This window comes from Lytechinus pictus, chromosome 8 (assembly GCF_037042905.1).
Source record: "Lytechinus pictus isolate F3 Inbred chromosome 8, Lp3.0, whole genome shotgun sequence".
NCBI lineage: Eukaryota > Metazoa > Echinodermata > Echinoidea > Temnopleuroida > Toxopneustidae > Lytechinus > Lytechinus pictus.
The window spans coordinates 35,699,063-35,718,368 of NC_087252.1; the positions used below are offsets into that span (position 1 = coordinate 35,699,063).

Sequence of the window (19,306 nt, forward strand, 5' to 3'; positions counted from 1 at the left end):
CCCACTTTTCTTTTTCTTATGTTATTACATAAAATCAGAAATTTTCATTTTTTCATACATGTTTAAATTATGTGTCTCCAGTATGATGAAATAACTTGGGGCAATAAATAACTAATGTACTTTAAGGACAAGTCCACCCCAACAAAAAATTTACTTGAATAAAAAGAGAAAAGTCCAACAAGAATGACACTGAAAATTTCTTAAAAATCGGGTGTAAAATAAAAAAAGTTTAAGTTTCGCTTAATTCCACAAAACAGTTGTATGCACATCCTGGTCGGTATGCAAATGAGAAGACTGATGACATCAGCCACTCACTATTTCTTTTGTATTCAATTTGAAATATGGAATATTCAAATTTTCTCCTCATTGTCAAGTGAAACAATGATTAATTCCTCTCTGAACATGTTGAATTGGCATTGTTAAATACTTTATGGTTCAGTCAAGTTGGTCCCAATTGTCAAATTTGTAAAAAATGAAATATTGTATAATTAAAACAATAAAAAACAAAAGAAATAGTGAGTGAGGGACATCATCAACTGTGTCATTTGCATGTCACTGACTTGTGTATATCACTGTTTTGTGAAAAATAAGCAAAACTTTAAAATTTCATAACTTTCTTATTTTACATCTGATTTTGATGAAATTTTCAGCGTTATGCTGGTTTGATTTTTCTCTATTTATTCAAATCGACATTTTTCTTCGGTGGACTTGACCTTTAATCAGTTGTCAATCCGATTGTTTTAGTTCTTGGTAGAACATTTTTGAATAAACCTTATTTCATATACTAAAATACAAAAGGACAAGTGGGGATATGTCATCATCAGCCCACCTAATGAATATTCATAAAGACATGCCTAAAACAGTTTCACCGGAATTATGCAAATCTTTAAAATCCAATAACTTCGTTATTTGTTATCTGACTTTGATAAAATTTTCAGCATTTTCTTTCTGAATTTTGTTCTATTTATTGAGATAGAAATATCTCCAGCCTGGACCATCCCTTTAGGGTAGTGAATTCCTAAAGTTACGTCATAGATATAGTCATACAAACTAATATTGATTGATGGGCTAAAGAGCTTCTCGGAGTGAATAAATGAATATCTAGTTGGATAGCAATGAAAGTCTCTATTCAAAGTAAAATCATCAAAAACTATAAAAGAAGCTCTTTTTTTTTATTTAAGCGATATAATACGAACTCTAATTTGCTATTTTATGTATATGGATATAAGTAATTTTCAATGATTTAAGTCTATAGAGAATACGATCAGTATGGTCAAAATATCCGCCCGGCTCTCTTTTGATATATACGTAAAATCAAGTCTGTATTGATTGATTGATTGAATTTATTCTTCTTCATTTCAAACAAATTGACAGAGTAATTAGGAACAAATCAGAATATGAATAACAAAAATGAAAAAGAGGGAACTCACTGGAAAGCATCGCTTGTTTATGTGAGTCCCCTGAAATAAATAACTGATTAAAAATTTTCAAATAGAAATAGAAATTAACAATGTTCAATGGAATAATTGATAAATACCAATGGGGTCAAGCATCGTATGTTTATGCACTATAGGGGAAGGCGGGGTAAGTTGAGCATAAATTTCAGCCAAAAAAGTGAAAAAGGGTGTGAAATAGATAAGTGCTTTTTACCCACACACGTCTTTAAATATATTATAGAAATAAGAATAATATTGTTAGTCCAGGTATGGATTCTCACTCTTGTCATAGTCTTTTACATGATGGATGCATAAGAAATGTGTGGATGTGAAAATATCGCAAAAAGTTTGGACGGGGCTAATTTAAGCCAACCAACATGGGGCAAGTTGAGCCATGGTAATTCTTATGGTAATATATAATAAAAAATTTAAAAAAAACATAAAAAGCCATTGATATGCAGGCAGAAATGAGCAAATTTACATGACAGTTCTTTTACTTTTAGAAGATGTTAGTATTTATAGAGAATTTATTTATAGAGAAAAATTGACATCCTGGTTCTCCCGCATACATTTTGTACATAGTTTTTGTGGCTCAACTTACCCCAGACGGTGGCACAACTTACCCCACAGATGGGGCAAGTTGAGCCATTTGACATAATTTTTTTCAAAGGTCACAACGACTTTCAGTGTGGGGATAGAAAGTTATATATAGGTGAAAAATATTTCCCAATAATCAAATTTAAAGGCAAGGTACTTATTTCTGCAATATTACTAGTCATATCAATTCTAACATGCAAAATGCAAAAAGTGTCACAACTTACCCCGCCTTCCCCTACTATGTATCTACTTGATTGTATGCCAATTGTATGGAGGCTTAATAGTGTCATCCAGATGTTCAGATAATCATATAGTTTGAAAAAAAAAATGAACAGAAGACGATAACTCGGATCTAGCCACGTCTATCAGATGACGTTTATTCATCATAGATTATGATCAGATGACACGACGAAGAAAACGATTTTGCCATCTGATCATCTTTTTAAAGGGTTATAGATATGACAAGATGATTAAATTTGGAAATCTGGGTGGCATCCATAGGCTTCTACAATATTGTAATATGAAATGCTAGAGTGAATGAATGAATTGTAAATTAGAAACTTTAATACGAAGGGGTGTAAACGGCCGCAATTTGTAAATAACACCAATGAATCGAGACTATGGGATTCGATACCATCTTACACAAAAGATCTTTGCCTTATTGGAACTTCCATATACCCTATCGGCCTATCCTCAAAGCTATCCGGAATTAAACCTTAAGTCTCCCTCCTATTGAGAATGCATCCTGATTTTCCTTCGTTTAATTTGATATACCATTAATTTTGGACGCTTCATTTTAGTAATAATGATAATAATTGTAGTATTTGTTCAGGTATAACTACGCAGTGAATTTGTTTTCAAAATGCAGTGAATTTGTTTTCAAAATGTACGATACAGTCATGACAAATTTATCCTTATGATTAATTTGTAGAATCCCCCCATTCCCACTTAACTCTATGTCTTTTTTCTTTTTTTTTTACATTGTAATAACAGATAAAAAAATAACTATGATTAAGTCTTTTATTTTTGGAAAAACCTCTTACTTGAATCTAATTTCTTTAACATGTTCTCACATGCTCCTCCTTGCTTCCATTGCTTTAATGTTTGTTTTTTAAATCTAAATGTGTTTTGATGAAAATAATAATCTACGTATTTCAATTCATTTCTTCATGTTTATAATTATGTTTGTAAACTAGCGACCGGCGAGGGGAAAACATTAATAGGAACTAGTGCCCTTATGTCTATTCCTGACGATCGGTCAATGGGTCTTGCAATTTTTCGTGCATTTGTAATTTCTTGTACTTCTTTTGCCAGAAATAAAATGAATAAAAATAAGTAGACAAAACTTGACAAAGGTCGCGTACGTTCTCGTGCACGTACATGTACGTGACCTTGACAATGCAGGTGCCGCGGAACGGTTTTCAAAGTGGGGGGGGGGGGGGGCTGACCATGCAAAAAACACAATCCTATGGTTATTTTATGTTTTTGGACACGGTTTTGGAAAAAAATGGGGAGGGGGGGGGGGTCGGGCTGAAGCCCCCAGCCCCCCGCTTTTGCGGCCCCTGGTAAGTACTAATTATGTAAAAATTCATTCACCCCGGCTTGATGTGCAATATCTTTACATTATCTCACATTTCCTTTTAGGTAGTGGCTCCTTCTCTTTTCGACAATGGAACGTGATGTTATCATCGGCTCGCTTGATACAGGCTTCTAGGATCTTGAGAAGAGCAATGTGTTTCTTAGAATCCATCTCGTGGTTCGAAGCTGTGTAGTTCTCAATAAAGAATAGACTGTTCTTCTCCATACCAGCTGTGGTGATGTCGCCAACGATCTCTTCCTGGTTCAAGATGCTGTTAGCGAAGGTCACAACCATGATCGGATACGAGCCTGCATGATGATGGTGATGATGATGACGATGGAGATGATGATGATGATAATGATGATGATGATAATGATGATGATGGAGATGATGATGATAATGGTGACGATGATGATGATGATGGAGATGATGATGATAATGATGATGATGACGACGATAATGATGATGGTGATGATGGTGATGATGATGATAATGATGATGATAATGATGGTGATGATGATGATAATGATGATGATGATGGTGGTGATGAAGATGATGGTAAAAATTGGTGATGATGATAATGATGATGGTTGTGATGATGATGATAATGATGACGATGGTGATGGTGATGATGATGTTGATGGTAATGATGACGATGATGGTGATAATAATAATAATGATGATGGTGGTGATGATGATGATGATAATGTTGATGATGGAGATGATGATGATGATGGAGATGATGATGGAGATGACGATTATGATAACGATGATGGAGATGATGATGATGATGATGATAATGATGATGATGACGATGATGGTGATGGTGGTGATGATGGTGATGATGATGATAATGATGATGACGATGATAATGATGATGGTGATGATGGAGATGATGGTGATGATAATGATGATGGTGATAATAATAATGATGATGGAGATGATGATTATGATAACGATGATGGAGATGATGATGATGATGATAATGATGATGATGATGGTGATGATGATGGTGGTGATGATGATGATAATGATGATGACGATGATAATGATGATGGTGATGATTGAGATGATGATGATAATGATGATGTTGATGACGATGGTAATGATGACGATAGTGGTGGTGATGAAGATGATGGTTAAAAACGGTGATGATGATGATAACGATGAAGATCGTGATGAGGATAATGAAAGTGATGTTGAATACGTTGATGATAATAACGAAAGTAATGAGTATGATGATGATTGTAAAAAAAAGATAATGTTAATATATAAATAAAAATGTATTTAATACTAGTACACTCTAAATTTTAAGGATTTTAATAAATCCAGATTGACTGTGGATAGTGACCAGCCGAAAGTTATATTAATTTCAAATCTTTAGGATTAACTTTCAAATTTCAAAAACCTTAATTTCAAATCTTTAAGATTTATATTTAAATCTACAAGGTTTAAAGCTAAATCTAATATTCGGCTGGTCACTTTTCACAGCCGATCTGGATGTATTTAAATCCTTGGAATTAAGAGTGTAGTCTTTCGAGTAACAATCTAGAAGACGTACAGGCATGACTGATAATAGAAGCAGAGTGGCAATTGGTGTAGTATTATATTTTACGCAACTTCTGAAGGTTTTCATCGCAAAGAAGGCTAGTGTAGTAGGTTTCATGGTACATTTATCTTCGTTGGGCTAAAGTGGGTCCTGAAAAGGACCACCCAAACTTCACGTTTCGACATGCACATCAACTTGACGGAGTATATAACACCTGCTTTTACAAACTTTGCTCATTCACCTGAAGACGACAAGAAAACACTTGTCGAAACGTCGAGTTTGTGTGGCTCTTTTCAGGACCAATATTTGCCCAAGAAAGATTCAAGGTGTATTCGTGAAACCTACTGCACTATATTTTACGTGTTAAATGTAAAAATATGTAATGGTAATAACTTTTTTTTTAAATGTTATAGATTAGATAACTTACCGAACTCTTGCCTGATTTGTGGTACAAGTGACGATATGAATTCACGACAATGTTGTATTCCAGTAGCAGAGCTAGGAAATAAAATACAAATAAATACAAATAAAATGTTAACGATGATGGTGATAATTTGTGTGGCTACGCAGCGCACTCGATGCGATTTACAATATTCAATTAATACGATGCGCCTGCCCCAAGCGTTTGTGCATATAGCGAGTATTTGCACCACGGCGCAGGACGAATCTTAGAACACAGCAAGTGCACTGAAAATGCCCGACAAATCACAATGAACAGCTGGGAGGCCTTTGTCGAAAATTGGTGAAAAGGAACAGCGGCTTTCTTCTACGCTTCGAAGCTGACGGGGGAAAATGCAAATACACTGTATGACGTTTGTCCATAGTCCAGAAAAAAACTGATGCCTCGATTCACCAACCATCGACAAAGAATTCATTGTGTCATGAAAGGCATTTGACAATACATTCTCGATGTTCACGGAAGCGGTCTGCCTCGCGGTTGCAAAAACATCCCTTAAGGACGTTCCACAGTTATGTTTGTGCGCATTATGATCTACGCATATTTAACACTCCGCGCGCTGACGTCACAATGGATGAACAGGTGATTAATTAGCTGTGGGTATGAGCTGATTTTTCTCATCATCTGCATCCTAACTGCAGATCCGATGCGTTATTTTATGTAGCTAAAAAAATGGAATTATTCCATGGACCATTAAAAAAAATATCTCTACAATTTCAAAATACTTTACTCTGCAGTACTGCCAAGAATCACGAATATGACCCCGAGTTTGAATAAATGGTAGAGTGGTTTTGATTTTTCTTCACATGGATACAAAGCATTTGGCGCATTTTTGGTGTTTTAAAAAGCACGTTTGCTCTAATAAAAATGGTGATAGTTCGTAAACAAGCACATGAACCCATATTTTTAATGTTTGTACCTCTTAAGTATAGCTTCCTCTACAACTTTGCAAATTTTGGTGAAAATGACATGGATTTTGAATAAAGTGCAGCATTTATTGTACTTTTGTAGTCACATTTTTGAGATTGGGTTTTTGTTATCTTTTACGCCATTTTTAAGAACTGACTGTGCTGTTAGACTTAAAGTTGCAAACAAATAGCACAATAATTAGATTCTCTATTCTAACGATACAATTATTAACTCTCTTGCGAAATTTGAAGACTTTTTCATGTATTTTGACTGAGTAATAGAGGTTTAAACTCATTGTAGTATTCTTGCGAGGTCTAAAAATGCCAAATTCTTTTGAATGCGCAATTCTTAAGAACATCAATTTGGGTGAACTTTGAAGCTCTATAGCAAAAAATCAAGCACATGGACCTATGTTAATTTTTGCATATTTCGAATATTAAGGTTCTAAAGTATCTATGTGCAAAGTTTGGTGAAAATGACATGGATTTCACTTTAACTGTGGAACGTCCTTAAGGAAAATAACCTAGATGCCTATATCGTCCCGAGCATCTCACATAGGGCCTATAAAACTGTGCGCTCTATTTTTTTTTATGAAACGAGCGAATGCATTTCTAAATGATAGTTGTCTTAAATTACTTCATATCTTCTAGGATGGTCGCAATAATTTTCTTTCTTGATATAATTTATCTAGGCCCATCATTCAGAATATAATTATAAGAAAGAGTGAATCCGCAAACATTGCAAGTCTATACAATATTAAATGGGGGTACGTCAGGCTGATAAAAATAAACACAATAACAATCAACTGCATCAAAAGAAAATTCCAAAACCCTTTGGAAAAGCAGTCCATGTATTTCGGAATGAGCGACTGGAGTGCCAATGACGTCATTTTGTCCCCCCTCTCTCTTTTTAACGCACACCCCACATACACCCTAACACGCCCTCCCACACATAAATGTCCCCATCGTGGGCGGATATCTCTCCCCAAAGATGGGGGGGACCAGGGGCTGAAAAATTTGATGAGCAAAAAAAAAAAAAAAAAGAAATCACCCAAAAAGTAACGTCATCTCGTCCAAAATACATGTTTTATTTCGATTTTGAATGATGTATTTCTTTCCACCAAAAATAGTAGGGGGACATTTGATATTGTGTTCCCCCTACTATTTTGGCTAGGGGGGACGCGTCCCTCTGGCATTCTGCCCTTGGTCCCCACCTATACGCATCCATTTACCCTAACGCAAGCACTCACACAAATACACCCTAAAATCATACGAACGGACACATCTACACACGTGGATACCCAAACAGATATGCACATAACAAACATGACAAATAAATGACAGAATGAATGGATAGATGTACATGTACATAGTTACATACTTGTATTTAAGGATAAAGATGGGACAGTCGATCCTTTCTCCAGCCGTCCAAAAACGAGGGTCGATTCCTCGCTTTCCAGCTGTTTGGAAGAGTTCGATTAAAAATGTTAAAGAAGATGAAACGGTTGAACAACAGTAATTGCTCTGTTCCAAATACTTCAAAAACTGACAAACAGGTTTACAATAACTTATTGCCAGGTTCTCTTTGTTCATATTTGAAGAAATGGAAAACGATATATTTTTGGAAAGGTTACTCTATAAGGAATTATCATAACAAAGTTTTGGCATTATCTACAAAACTATAATATCAAATTCTGCAAAAATCTCATTGCTCATTAATTTATGCTAATTTATGCGTAAAATCAAAAGTTTGCTCTAATTAATAAAATAATGCTCCTAAAATGCTAATTTGTTTCACTTACTCTAGATAGGCATCTGATAAAATTCATATATATTTTTTTAAATTCAACATCACATTTATTTTCTTATGTATTCTATTGTTTTCTAAATTTCTTATGTATTTCATTGTTTTTCAATTTTTTGTTTTTTATTGTTTTTTCATTGGAAATTGTCGGGGACTATATTTTGACCATTAAAATGATAAATTCTATTGATTTTAAGCAGTAAAAGGAAAAATAATGATACATTTATGAATTTTGGCTAAAACACTATTTGCATTGGATTTTTACACAAATTCACGTTTTTGGGTAATTTTGGGTTTGCATGCACTTACAAAATGTTGCGTAATTTCAGAACCGCGTACCTGGAGGTCACAATTTGGGTCTCAAAAGTTGCGCGAGACTTGAAAGTAATAAGACAGCGAGTGGCGCGGTCAAAAAATTTCATGCGGCGGATTTATCGCGAAAAATGTCGAGGGGGGGGGGGGGAGAGGGGGGCTGAATCAGCCACCCAGTCTTTTTAGGGTTAAAGCACTTTTTGACCATTAAATATAGTTTTATAAAATAGGGACTTTTGGGACTCTTGAAAATTTGAATCTATGTCATTCATAAGGTATATGCGACACCCTGGTTTAACGTGTCCCTTACTGAAAGATAAGATTTAATTGCATTATTTGCAACATGTGCTTGATTCTTGCAATAAGTAGAAAAAGACATAAAACAAATAATGTCATTAAAATGATTTTGTTTCTGAAAAGTTGCTTATTTGATACCAGTAGTGTTTCCTGATCTCAGAAATAATGGTTTAGTGCAAAACGTAATTTTCAAGGTTACTTAGAAGCAGATATATTACCTGATTTCTTTGGCAATTTTGTTAAATCCAAGATGGCGGCCTTATATGTCTCAGTGCAAATGCAAACATTGTTATGCTGATTTCTTATACAATAAACTTTCCAAAAATTTATAATTTTCAATGTCTTCCTAAAATCTGGCGAAATTACGTAGTGATCTGTTTCTGAGACATGGCGGTATGCAGAATTTCTTTTGCTGGGCAGACAGGATGCGTAAACTTTTTCGACAAAACCCGTCGACCAGCTTGGATTTTGTAAAGTGAAATTGAGGGGATTTGTGATAATTTTCAGTGATTTTTTTGTTTCCATAATCATTTTCTGGGGGTGGGGCAATTATTCAACTGATTTTCGGTAAAACAATAAATAAAAATTATATAATCATATTGTATAGCTTGTTGGTCTTATTTATATTATTAATACTATCATTATATCTATATTTTTTTTATTGTTACCTTCCGATAATGTCTATCAAATTCTTATTACTGGTTAAAAAATCTTTAAAAATTAAAGTATGCCTACTTATTTCAATCATAAAAAAATAACTGGGTGCAAGAAGCGTTTGACGATTCTTGGAAGTCATTAAAAAAGCCTTATATATATAAAAAACCCTCAAAAAAGTTTGGAAATCTGAGTTTGACCATTAATTACTCCCAACTCCCAATGTTACACAATGCATATTTGATATCATTCAAAAGATCATTTAATTTTCTTTAAAATGATACCATGCTTGTTATGATCATGCCATTACGAAAATAGCAGGATTCAAAAGTGTTGGATGACGTCCGAATTGAAAAGCTGTACAACGAGCAGAAATAGTCATAAAGGGTCAATAAAGAACATGATTCTTTTGTCAGTGTCAATCCAAATCAAGACCATGGTTCTGTAGTGATGGTTCTGAGAGATAACATGGTTTGAGTCGTGGTTTGAAATACTCATGCATGTTTGTTTGCTTGTGTAGACGTGTGTTTGATTCCATGTTAATGTTGATGTTATGGTGCATGAAAACAATTAAAAGAAACCGCTGAAAAAATTCATTCATCACCACGGAAAAAAGAACAGTGACTTCCAATATTGTGTCATTTGGCAACTTTTGAATTTTGATCTTGCACCACATTTCAAGGCACTGCACCTTCATGTGAACGATAATCATATCACGTAGGGTATCATTTTAAAGAAAATTAAATGATCTATTAATTGATGTTAATTACACATTGATGTTTTCTAAAACCGATGAGGAATTATCGATCAAAGTAAAAAAAAAAACCGCTGATAAACTCACTCATCACAACGGAAAAAAGAACAGTGACTTTCAATATTGTGTCACTTTGCAACTTTTGAATTTTGACCTTGCCCCACATTTCAAGGCACTATACCTCCATGTGAATCATAATCATATCATGTAGGGCATCATTTTAAAGATAACAAATGATATATTCATTAATATTAATTACGCATTGATATTCACTAAAACCGAGGAGGGATTATCGATCAAAATAAGATTTCCAAACTTTTTTGAGGAGTTTATACATACATACATACACATATTATATATATATATATATATATATATATATATATATATATATATATATATATATATATATATATATATATATATATATATATAATATATATAGATATATATATATATATATATATATATAAATATATATAGATATATATATATATATATATATATATATACATATATACACTCACAGCTGCTTGCTTAAGTAAGTGTAATTAATGCTTCAGAACTGTAAAGCGCTTTGTACTTAATAAGCGATATATAAACTATGCTATTATTATCTATCATTATTATAACTGTTCTTTTCCAAGACTATAACGAAAACACGAACACAATACAGTATAACCTGAATGAGAGAGAGAGAGGGGGGGGGGGGGAATCACAAGCAAATGTATGGTAGGCATTTTCGATTATCATTGATGGGGGGGGGGGGATCAATATCCCAGTGGGGGTTAACACTGCCAATTGTAAGCAGAAAAAAGGGGAAAAAGCCATATACTCAACTGATTTCAGTCATTACATCCTTAACTTTGTAATAACTCAGATCCGATTGTCCACGTGTATCGAAAGTTGTTACTTGATCGGTAAGTATAGCAGGGTCTCGAAATATAGTCTCTCCTCCTTGCCCTTCCGTATTGCTCTCGAGGTAGACTTGCTCCCACACACCTTTGTAATGAAGTGGAAATGAAAAATGAAAAAAAAAAATGAAAATGGCTCCCAAGTAATACAGGGATCTTCGCTTTTTGGTGAAAATATGCATGATTCATTCAGTAAATGCATGTGTGACAGATGTAGTAATAAGTAATTTATTACAGATTTTGCACTAAACGAATTTATTGCAATCAAATCAAGAAAGAACTGAGTTCATGTTGCTTCGCATAAAGAAATACAAAAGAATGTGCACATGCACCGTGTTGAACTAATACACAAAATATAACAAATGAGCAAGCATACCCCAATGAAATAAACAGTGTCCCACAATGTGTTCACAGTGTGTTCACAGTGTGGAAAACAATGCAAAATCACTTTCACAAAAAGACTTAAATTTAAGCATTTCAACAGTGTGAATCAATACATTCATATAGTCGACCATGTGAACACGCTGTGTACAGTCACGCTGTCGAGGTGTCCACAGTGTGAAAATATCTTCACACTGTTGAATATGTGCATTTTAACAGTTTGAGTGATATATTCACTATGTGAAGACACTGTGATCACACTGTATGGCACGTATGGCAGTGTTCTTTTCGGCAGGTTAAAGCCACAATGAATGGATGAAATTAGCATTAAAGGATATTTCTGCTGGAATGGAAACACGGAATCATAATTATAAGAGCTCAATTTGCAACATAACTCTGGATATCGTCAATCATCTTCCCCTTTTTAGATTGTTTTTGGAGCCTGCTATTGCAATCATAAAAAGATTAAAATTGGCCCATAGTTACCACATAATAAACCACAATTGATTTAAAAAGTAGAAAATTTTACATCAAGCTAACGAGAGGAAGTGAAAACAAACCTTTGTAAGCATAGTGAAGAGAGTTGAGAAAGGCACTCTTGCCTGAGTCTTGCACCCCGAAGACACCTAGTTTAACCTTGGATGGTTTTTCGAAGCTAGACCCTGCGTCTCTGATAGTCCAATTACAAGGTCTGTAATCTTGGATCTTTTCATGGAGTCGTCGAATTTCAGCTGGCAAGCGTAAAACATGAATTTTTAACAAAAATGTAAAAAATCGAACAGTTGTCACTTTTATTATTCCATTGTATTCAAATTCAAATTTATTTGTTTCACTTCCATCAAACAAAAACAAATTGTATACCATATATAAACATAAATATTTGTATCCGTTGCCAAAAAAAATAATGATACATATGTTGTGAAAAAACCACTTAGACAATTTGGGCAACACATTGTAGGTTTTAAATATGTATACTATTTTTCAATATAAATTAAATTAAGATCGAAATGGAGAGATCCACTAAAAAGCAATGCTTGTACAATGTGGGCCCCTCAAAAATAGATAACAAGTGGGCCCTTCTCCATTTCCTATGGAACATAATTATTAGATTTTTAATAAACATTTGATTTTACTCGATTCGAGCCCTTAGAACCCAGCAAAAACCAGATTATTCAGTGTATACAAGGTTGTATACAATTAACACAGTTGTGCTTATTCCCTTGTTCGCTCTGCTCTCACTACTATACGGGGTGGCATAATAGTAATAATAATACTACTAATTATATAATAATATACAGTTCGTGTATAGTGCATATCACAGTTATGAATAATGTCTCTATGCGCTTCCAAAGGACTTGGATATTATTACCCCACTAGTCCGGCAGCCCAGGAGGTTTATTCAACCGAAAGCCGGACAAGCAAATGAAAAAGTCCAAGAGGGCCGCCAAAGATATCAATTTTGAACCCCGTTGGACACAATTTTGCAAATACAAAAACGTTGAGTGAAAAATATATTATGATGGTGCAAAGGAAATCCCATTTCCGACTCGACTACAATAATGCAGTCATACATGGTATAGGTTCATTGTTGAAAACTAGGCTGAAAACGAAGCCTACAGACTGCCCAGCGGGCAATCAATCTTTGATGAAATCATTTATTTATCAGCAGAGACATAAATGAGATTAACATATGTTGTCTGGAAGATTTAATATCATGCAAAATGCAGGAAACATCAATAAAGTAGTCATATCGTCCGCACACCTCAGCTATATGGTGAAAATGGGCCAAAAACGCACGATTTCTATGTGCGCATCATATTGAAAAGGGGGCTGAAATCACAGTCTATAATGTCATTTCCAATTACTGACATATATTTTATAAAAGTAGAGATATAGATGAAGAGAATAATATTATGCTTGAGAGTAAAGTACACTAAAAAAGAAAATAAATTTTTGAATCGATTTTCATCAATTTTTGATGCAAGAAATCTCCCAAATTAATGATATGCAAATTTCATTACGTAATTTGCATATGTAAAAAATAATATCTGTTCGTGAAATTTTTCATATTTCTTGCGCACTATTAGATCAATATATTTTGAAATTTTCATACAAAACAAGCATGGTTTGGCTGAGATATTTCCCCTTGACTTCATGCTATGTGTAGAATGTCTAAGAAATTGTGAAATAGGGCCATTTTGTAGTGACGTCATATGTTACGTCATTTCGGAGGGAAGACCACGGATAGAACCCGGCAGCAATGCATTTTTGTAAACTTCAGGGTCCATGCCATCCAGCTATGGGCTCATTTGCTTGTCCGGCTTTCGGTTGAATAAACCTCCTGGGCTGCCGGACTACATCTGTAGCTTGGCAGTCGTAATTACTAAAATTACATCGCACACGCATTTCTAGGAATAAATTCCTGCCAGGTACCGATTCACCTCACCTGGGTTGAGTGCAGCACAATATGGATAAATTTCTTGCCGAAGGCATAACGACGACGTTTGGTGCAAGATGAATTTTTTAATCAGTCAAAGTCAGATAATTAGGCGAAAAAAGACTGGCAATTATTCATTTTCCAGCTAAATAAACCTGTGGCATTCAGCAAAATGTAGGCTAAAATTCAAAAGGGAGTTTCATAATATTTCTCTCAACCGATCAAAATGTATTACGGTGGCCAATATTGGGCCCCATGCTATCTCTTACAATGGCGTACAGATAGGGGGTCTCTTGCCCCCCCCCCCAAAAAAAAAGTAGAAAATTCACGACCAAGAAAAAAAAGGAAAAAAAAAGGAAGACAAAGGAAAGAGAGAAGGGTGAAATATGATATAATTTTCAGAATTTTAGGTCAAAATCTATCACAAATTGGATTTTGTAATAAAATGTCGACATTTTCGCTACCTTGCTTCATTCGCACGTTTTTTAAATCGATTTTTGTGCGATACGCCATATCTAGCCCGCTCGAAATTACTGATTACGCCACTGCTCTGATATATTGATAGTTTTACAATGCACGGAAATTCCAAGGGCCGTTCATAGTGCGCGGAGAAGTCTAATGGTTCTGACTCTCCGAGGGTCATGGATCATTATCGTTGATATAAATATATTGTCATTGTGTTATAATTTGTATTTCTCCCTTTTATGTTCAATGTTTATATCTGGTATTCAGTATATGTATTTTATAATATCATATATATTCAGTTTCCAGATTTTTTGTTAAAGGTGGCAGCGCTAATAAGGCTTTCCCTTTCTACAGTGCGTATCAAAAAAAAGTTTACACTTTGAAAAAGCCCTGGGAATTAAAAAATATACAACATGTGGGTAATTTTTTCACATATATTCCTGGGTTTGGGTCTCATCTATCCAACGAAAGTAAAAGTTTTGACAGAATGTTACACTTGAGTGAGCACTGTCCATTTTTGTAAGGCTCGCAGAAATCTACTTGCGCAGAAATGCCCGTTTTCACGCTGTGTCGAGGGGAAAGGGCGAAATCAAACTTACCCTGCAAAACATTTCCCTTGCACTTTGAGTCATTTGAAATAAAACGTATACACTAAAGCATTTTAGAACAATTTTGCCACCAAAATTGAAATTTCAACACTTATTTAGCACAACCTTTACCTTCTTTGTGCCAGCTGGATCTGAGGACATAACTGAATCTGACCAAAAGTTTAAATCAGACATCTCCAGCATTTGTTTCACTAAGTTTTTATCATTTAATGTGGGTTTACATTTCATTTTTCATTTAATACTTGCTTTTCCAGACTTTTCCCAGGCTTGACAGTGATAAACAAAATGAAAATCAAGCCTAAGCCTTTTCATGTGGATCACAGCTCAGTGCAAAGCAAATACCACCACGATGGTCTTGGTGTGAGGGGGAGTGGGGTGGGGCGCAATGCACTCTTCGAAGCGTTTTGGGCAATGAAACAAGTTAAAAAAGTAAAAGATATCTTCAAATCAATTTTATTAGCTAAATTCAACGTGTTTTTTCATGATTAAGGTCTACTTTTATTCGCATAAGTATTTCAAAGTTCTGCGCAAATAATTTTTTCACTAACTTTTCAAAAGTAAGTGGTTCTCAATCAAGCGGAAATATTTTTCGACAGTTATATCGTCATTTGCTTAAATGGACCTGTACCAATGTTAAAATATGGAAAAATCTTCAGGATATTACAAATGAATAATTTTACAGGATTTTTTGTAAGTGTAAACTTTTTTTTGATACGCACTGTAGTTGCCTCCCTATTCATTTATAGATTATGTACACTCTTTTTTTTATTCAACTGTTTCCCAGATTTTATCATTGTATTATTTGCAATTTCCCCATGTATGTGCCTTGTTTTTGTTTTTACAATGAATGGAATAAATGCTATCAAATCAATCAAATCAAAATGTGTTTTCTATCAACAAAAAAATTATCCAAAATATGCTGCAATCGACCCAGGATCTTTGACTAGGTACCTAGCAGGTTCAAATTAATCGAATGCACTGAGCGCTGCTGATGAGGCGGCAGATCCTGTTAACGTAATAGTCGTTGCGATTTGTATCATCAGGGACCCGTCATACAAAGAGTTGCGATTGATCCGATCAATCGCAACTATGGACGGCCAGCAACATCAACATATAAAATGCATATTTCTTAATTTTTTCTTCTGGATATGATGTATACTTATAAATTCATCAATTTCTTGACAATTTGGTGTGTTCTCCTTTCTTTACAATGGACATTTTTGCAAATTTCCTGTAGAAAGTTATGACACTGTTGGTTTTCCATAAAGTTATGATTGATTGGATCAATCGTATCTCTTTGTAAGACAAGTGATATAAAACTGTACGCATGACGATTATTATGGTTATTATCACCATCATTATTATTATATTTTATTATCATTATTATTATTATGATTAGCATTTTTGTTATTATTATTATCATTACTACTATCAATATCATTATTAATACATCTTATAATCATGTATTTTACAAATGCAACTGCGTTTTATATTGATAGGTCTAGTGGATTGGAAAATGAGAAAAATATACTACAAACCTGTGTTGTTAATATACCAAGCGACAGCAAATGGAGCGAGTAGAACGAGAACCGATAGTAATACTTTGAAAACCGTTTCACTTCCTGAAAGAAATCAAATCATTATTACATATTTTATGATGTAGTATGTGCAAATGACGCCGAGTTGAAAGCGTAACTTAAAGAAGAAGTTCATCAAGACGATAAGCCGTTTTAATGAAACCATATTATTTCATTTGTGAAATAATGAAAATCCATCAACAAATGCAAGCGTACTGAATAGTCTCTGTGACGTCATATGCGAGCAGCTCCCCTATACCACGAAATATGGAACATGATAAAGAATTTTACCTTTAAAAGACGGCGTGAAATTATATTACTAGTGATATATCCACTGCACGAATTTAATATTTTTACCTTTAAAAAGAAAACAATTCGGGGAATTTATGTCCCATAAAATAATAGATGAAATGGTCGTCTGTGACGTCATAAAGTAAAAGAAAATAACGATAAATTGTTTTCTAAAATTTATGTTATTTTTCATCAAACCTTCCCCAATATTTTGTTCTGCTTTTAGAATCAATTTAACATCAGGGTTAACTTACTTTTGTCTCGACTGCATAGCAGAGCAGGAACTACATGTAGGCGCCGTTTTTACGACGTAAATACGACGATGGGGAAGGCTGCGTCGTCAATATTAAAATCTTAACAAAGATTAAGTTTTTGAGATGTCACCATAGCGTTGAACGTACAGTATATGGACCTAGTTAATGAAACTTGAACATAAAAGTAATCAGTATCACTGATCGTCTTGCCTCAGGTTTGGACACATGATTAAGTTCAAAGGTCACACAACGTCAATGAACTTTCACCAGTTAAGAGAGAGCTAGCTTCAGGTACACCAGAGTATGATGTGTGGGTTTTACTTACCCGTTATAACGGAGCCTAACAAAGAAACGGCGATCAATCCAATAAAACATTTCTTCACAAGTTGTTCATCCATATCCCCTTTTATGGCTGATATATATCCCGGGTATATATCACTTGCAGAAAATTACTAAAAAAGGTGTGAACGTTAGAGCAGCCGAAAGAATAAATGTTGCGCACTCATTTGCAGAGAAATGGTATTTGTTATGTGCTTGGTTCAGTACAGCCTGTTGGCGATGGGGAATCCCCGAGCTTTTTTACGCATGACCTTGCTGTCAGACTCACTTCCGGAAGTTAGTCTGTATAAATTGTGTGAGACCTTCTATATTCGACTCAGGACTCTATGCAAGTTCGATATAAACAATGCCAACAAATGCATGCATATTAATACTTTGACTATTCAAGTAAAATAAAGCGATTTAATTATTGTCTGCAAATGAACCTAAATACCCATAATGCACTGGGGAAAACATTATCCAGCTCATAATCCATGTTGTCATGGGATTCCCCGAATGTTCTGCGTACGAATGAGGAAGTAAACATCGGCTGTCACAATATTATGTTAAACTTCGTTATTCCGAAGATTAGTTATTACGAAGGTTCGTAATTCCGAAAAGAAAAAGGGTTCGTTAATCCGAATATTTGTAGCGTTATTCCGAAGGTTCGTCAGTCCGAAAACGAAATAAGGTTCGTTATTCCGAATGTCCGATAATCCGAAAACGAAATAAGATTTGTTATTTCGAAGGCTCAATAATCCGAAAACGAAATAGGATTCGTTGTTCCGAAGGTTCGATAACCTGAAAACGAAATAAGGTTCCTTGGTCCGAAGGTTCGTTAATCAGAAATGGAAATAAGGTTCGTTAATCCGAAACGAAATCAGTTTCGTTGTTCTGAAGGTTATTGCGAAGGATCGTTAATCCGAAAAACGAAATAATCGGTGGCGAAGCCTGGAAACCCAGAAGGTAAGCGTGCTGGGGGGGGGGGGGGGGTGAGAGAAACACCGTTGCTGTTAAATTGTAATGAGGATGGGGAGGCAAACGCAAAAGGAAGGACGATGGAGAAAATCATAGTCCAGTCAATATAGGGTTTGACCCACCACTAATTGCAACAGGAAGGTCCCCTTAACAACATACTAAAAGTCCCCAAAAATCCAAACAGTGGAAATTCATGAAATTTGCATATTATGAAAATTAGCAATAAAGTTAGAAAATCAAGGAAAATAGTCCAAAAATTACAAATTAAGTGTCCAAAATATCTTATTTGACCGAAAATTCATGATAAATAACTGTATTCAATGTTTTAAATCAAAACAAATCTACCTCATTTCCATAATATGCAAATAAGCATCCTTATATGGAAAAATGTCAAGATATTGTGATTTTTCTCACATCGACTGCTTGAAAATATCATTACTGTTGAAATTGACATGCTGCTATCAATAAGGACGTGGAATACATTCCTATTAAGCTTAGGGTCTGTAGTGCATATGTCACGTGGGAAGTGACTTTTTTTATTATTATTTATCTACTGCTGCTTGACGCCAAATAAGGAATACGTAAAACTGAGGATTACAGTTAGTAAAAGATTTAATCAAAGCTCTTAAATCATTCTGTGGTCTCCTTTGATTTCTTTTACAATGATTTACATGAAAATATACATGGATATGGATAACAAAACATAACTTAACTTAATAGTTAATGTGAGCCCTCA

The 19,306-nt window shown here is 34.5% G+C and overlaps 1 protein-coding gene across 1 annotated transcript; it reads right to left on the reverse strand.

Moving 5' to 3' along the window:
• Window positions 1-3,011: 3,011 nt before the first annotated feature.
• LOC129266629 (uncharacterized) lies at window positions 3,012-18,114 on the reverse strand. Its single transcript, XM_064103991.1, has 7 exons — window positions 17,600-18,114; window positions 16,691-16,774; window positions 12,203-12,373; window positions 11,188-11,349; window positions 7,908-7,986; window positions 5,589-5,659; window positions 3,012-3,920 (listed from the first exon to the last, which is right to left on the reverse strand). Exons 1-7 carry the CDS (start codon window positions 17,670-17,672, stop codon window positions 3,652-3,654), a joined length of 909 nt encoding a protein of 302 aa, XP_063960061.1. The 5' UTR covers window positions 17,673-18,114; the 3' UTR covers window positions 3,012-3,651.
• Between the last annotated feature and the right edge of the window lie 1,192 nt (window positions 18,115-19,306).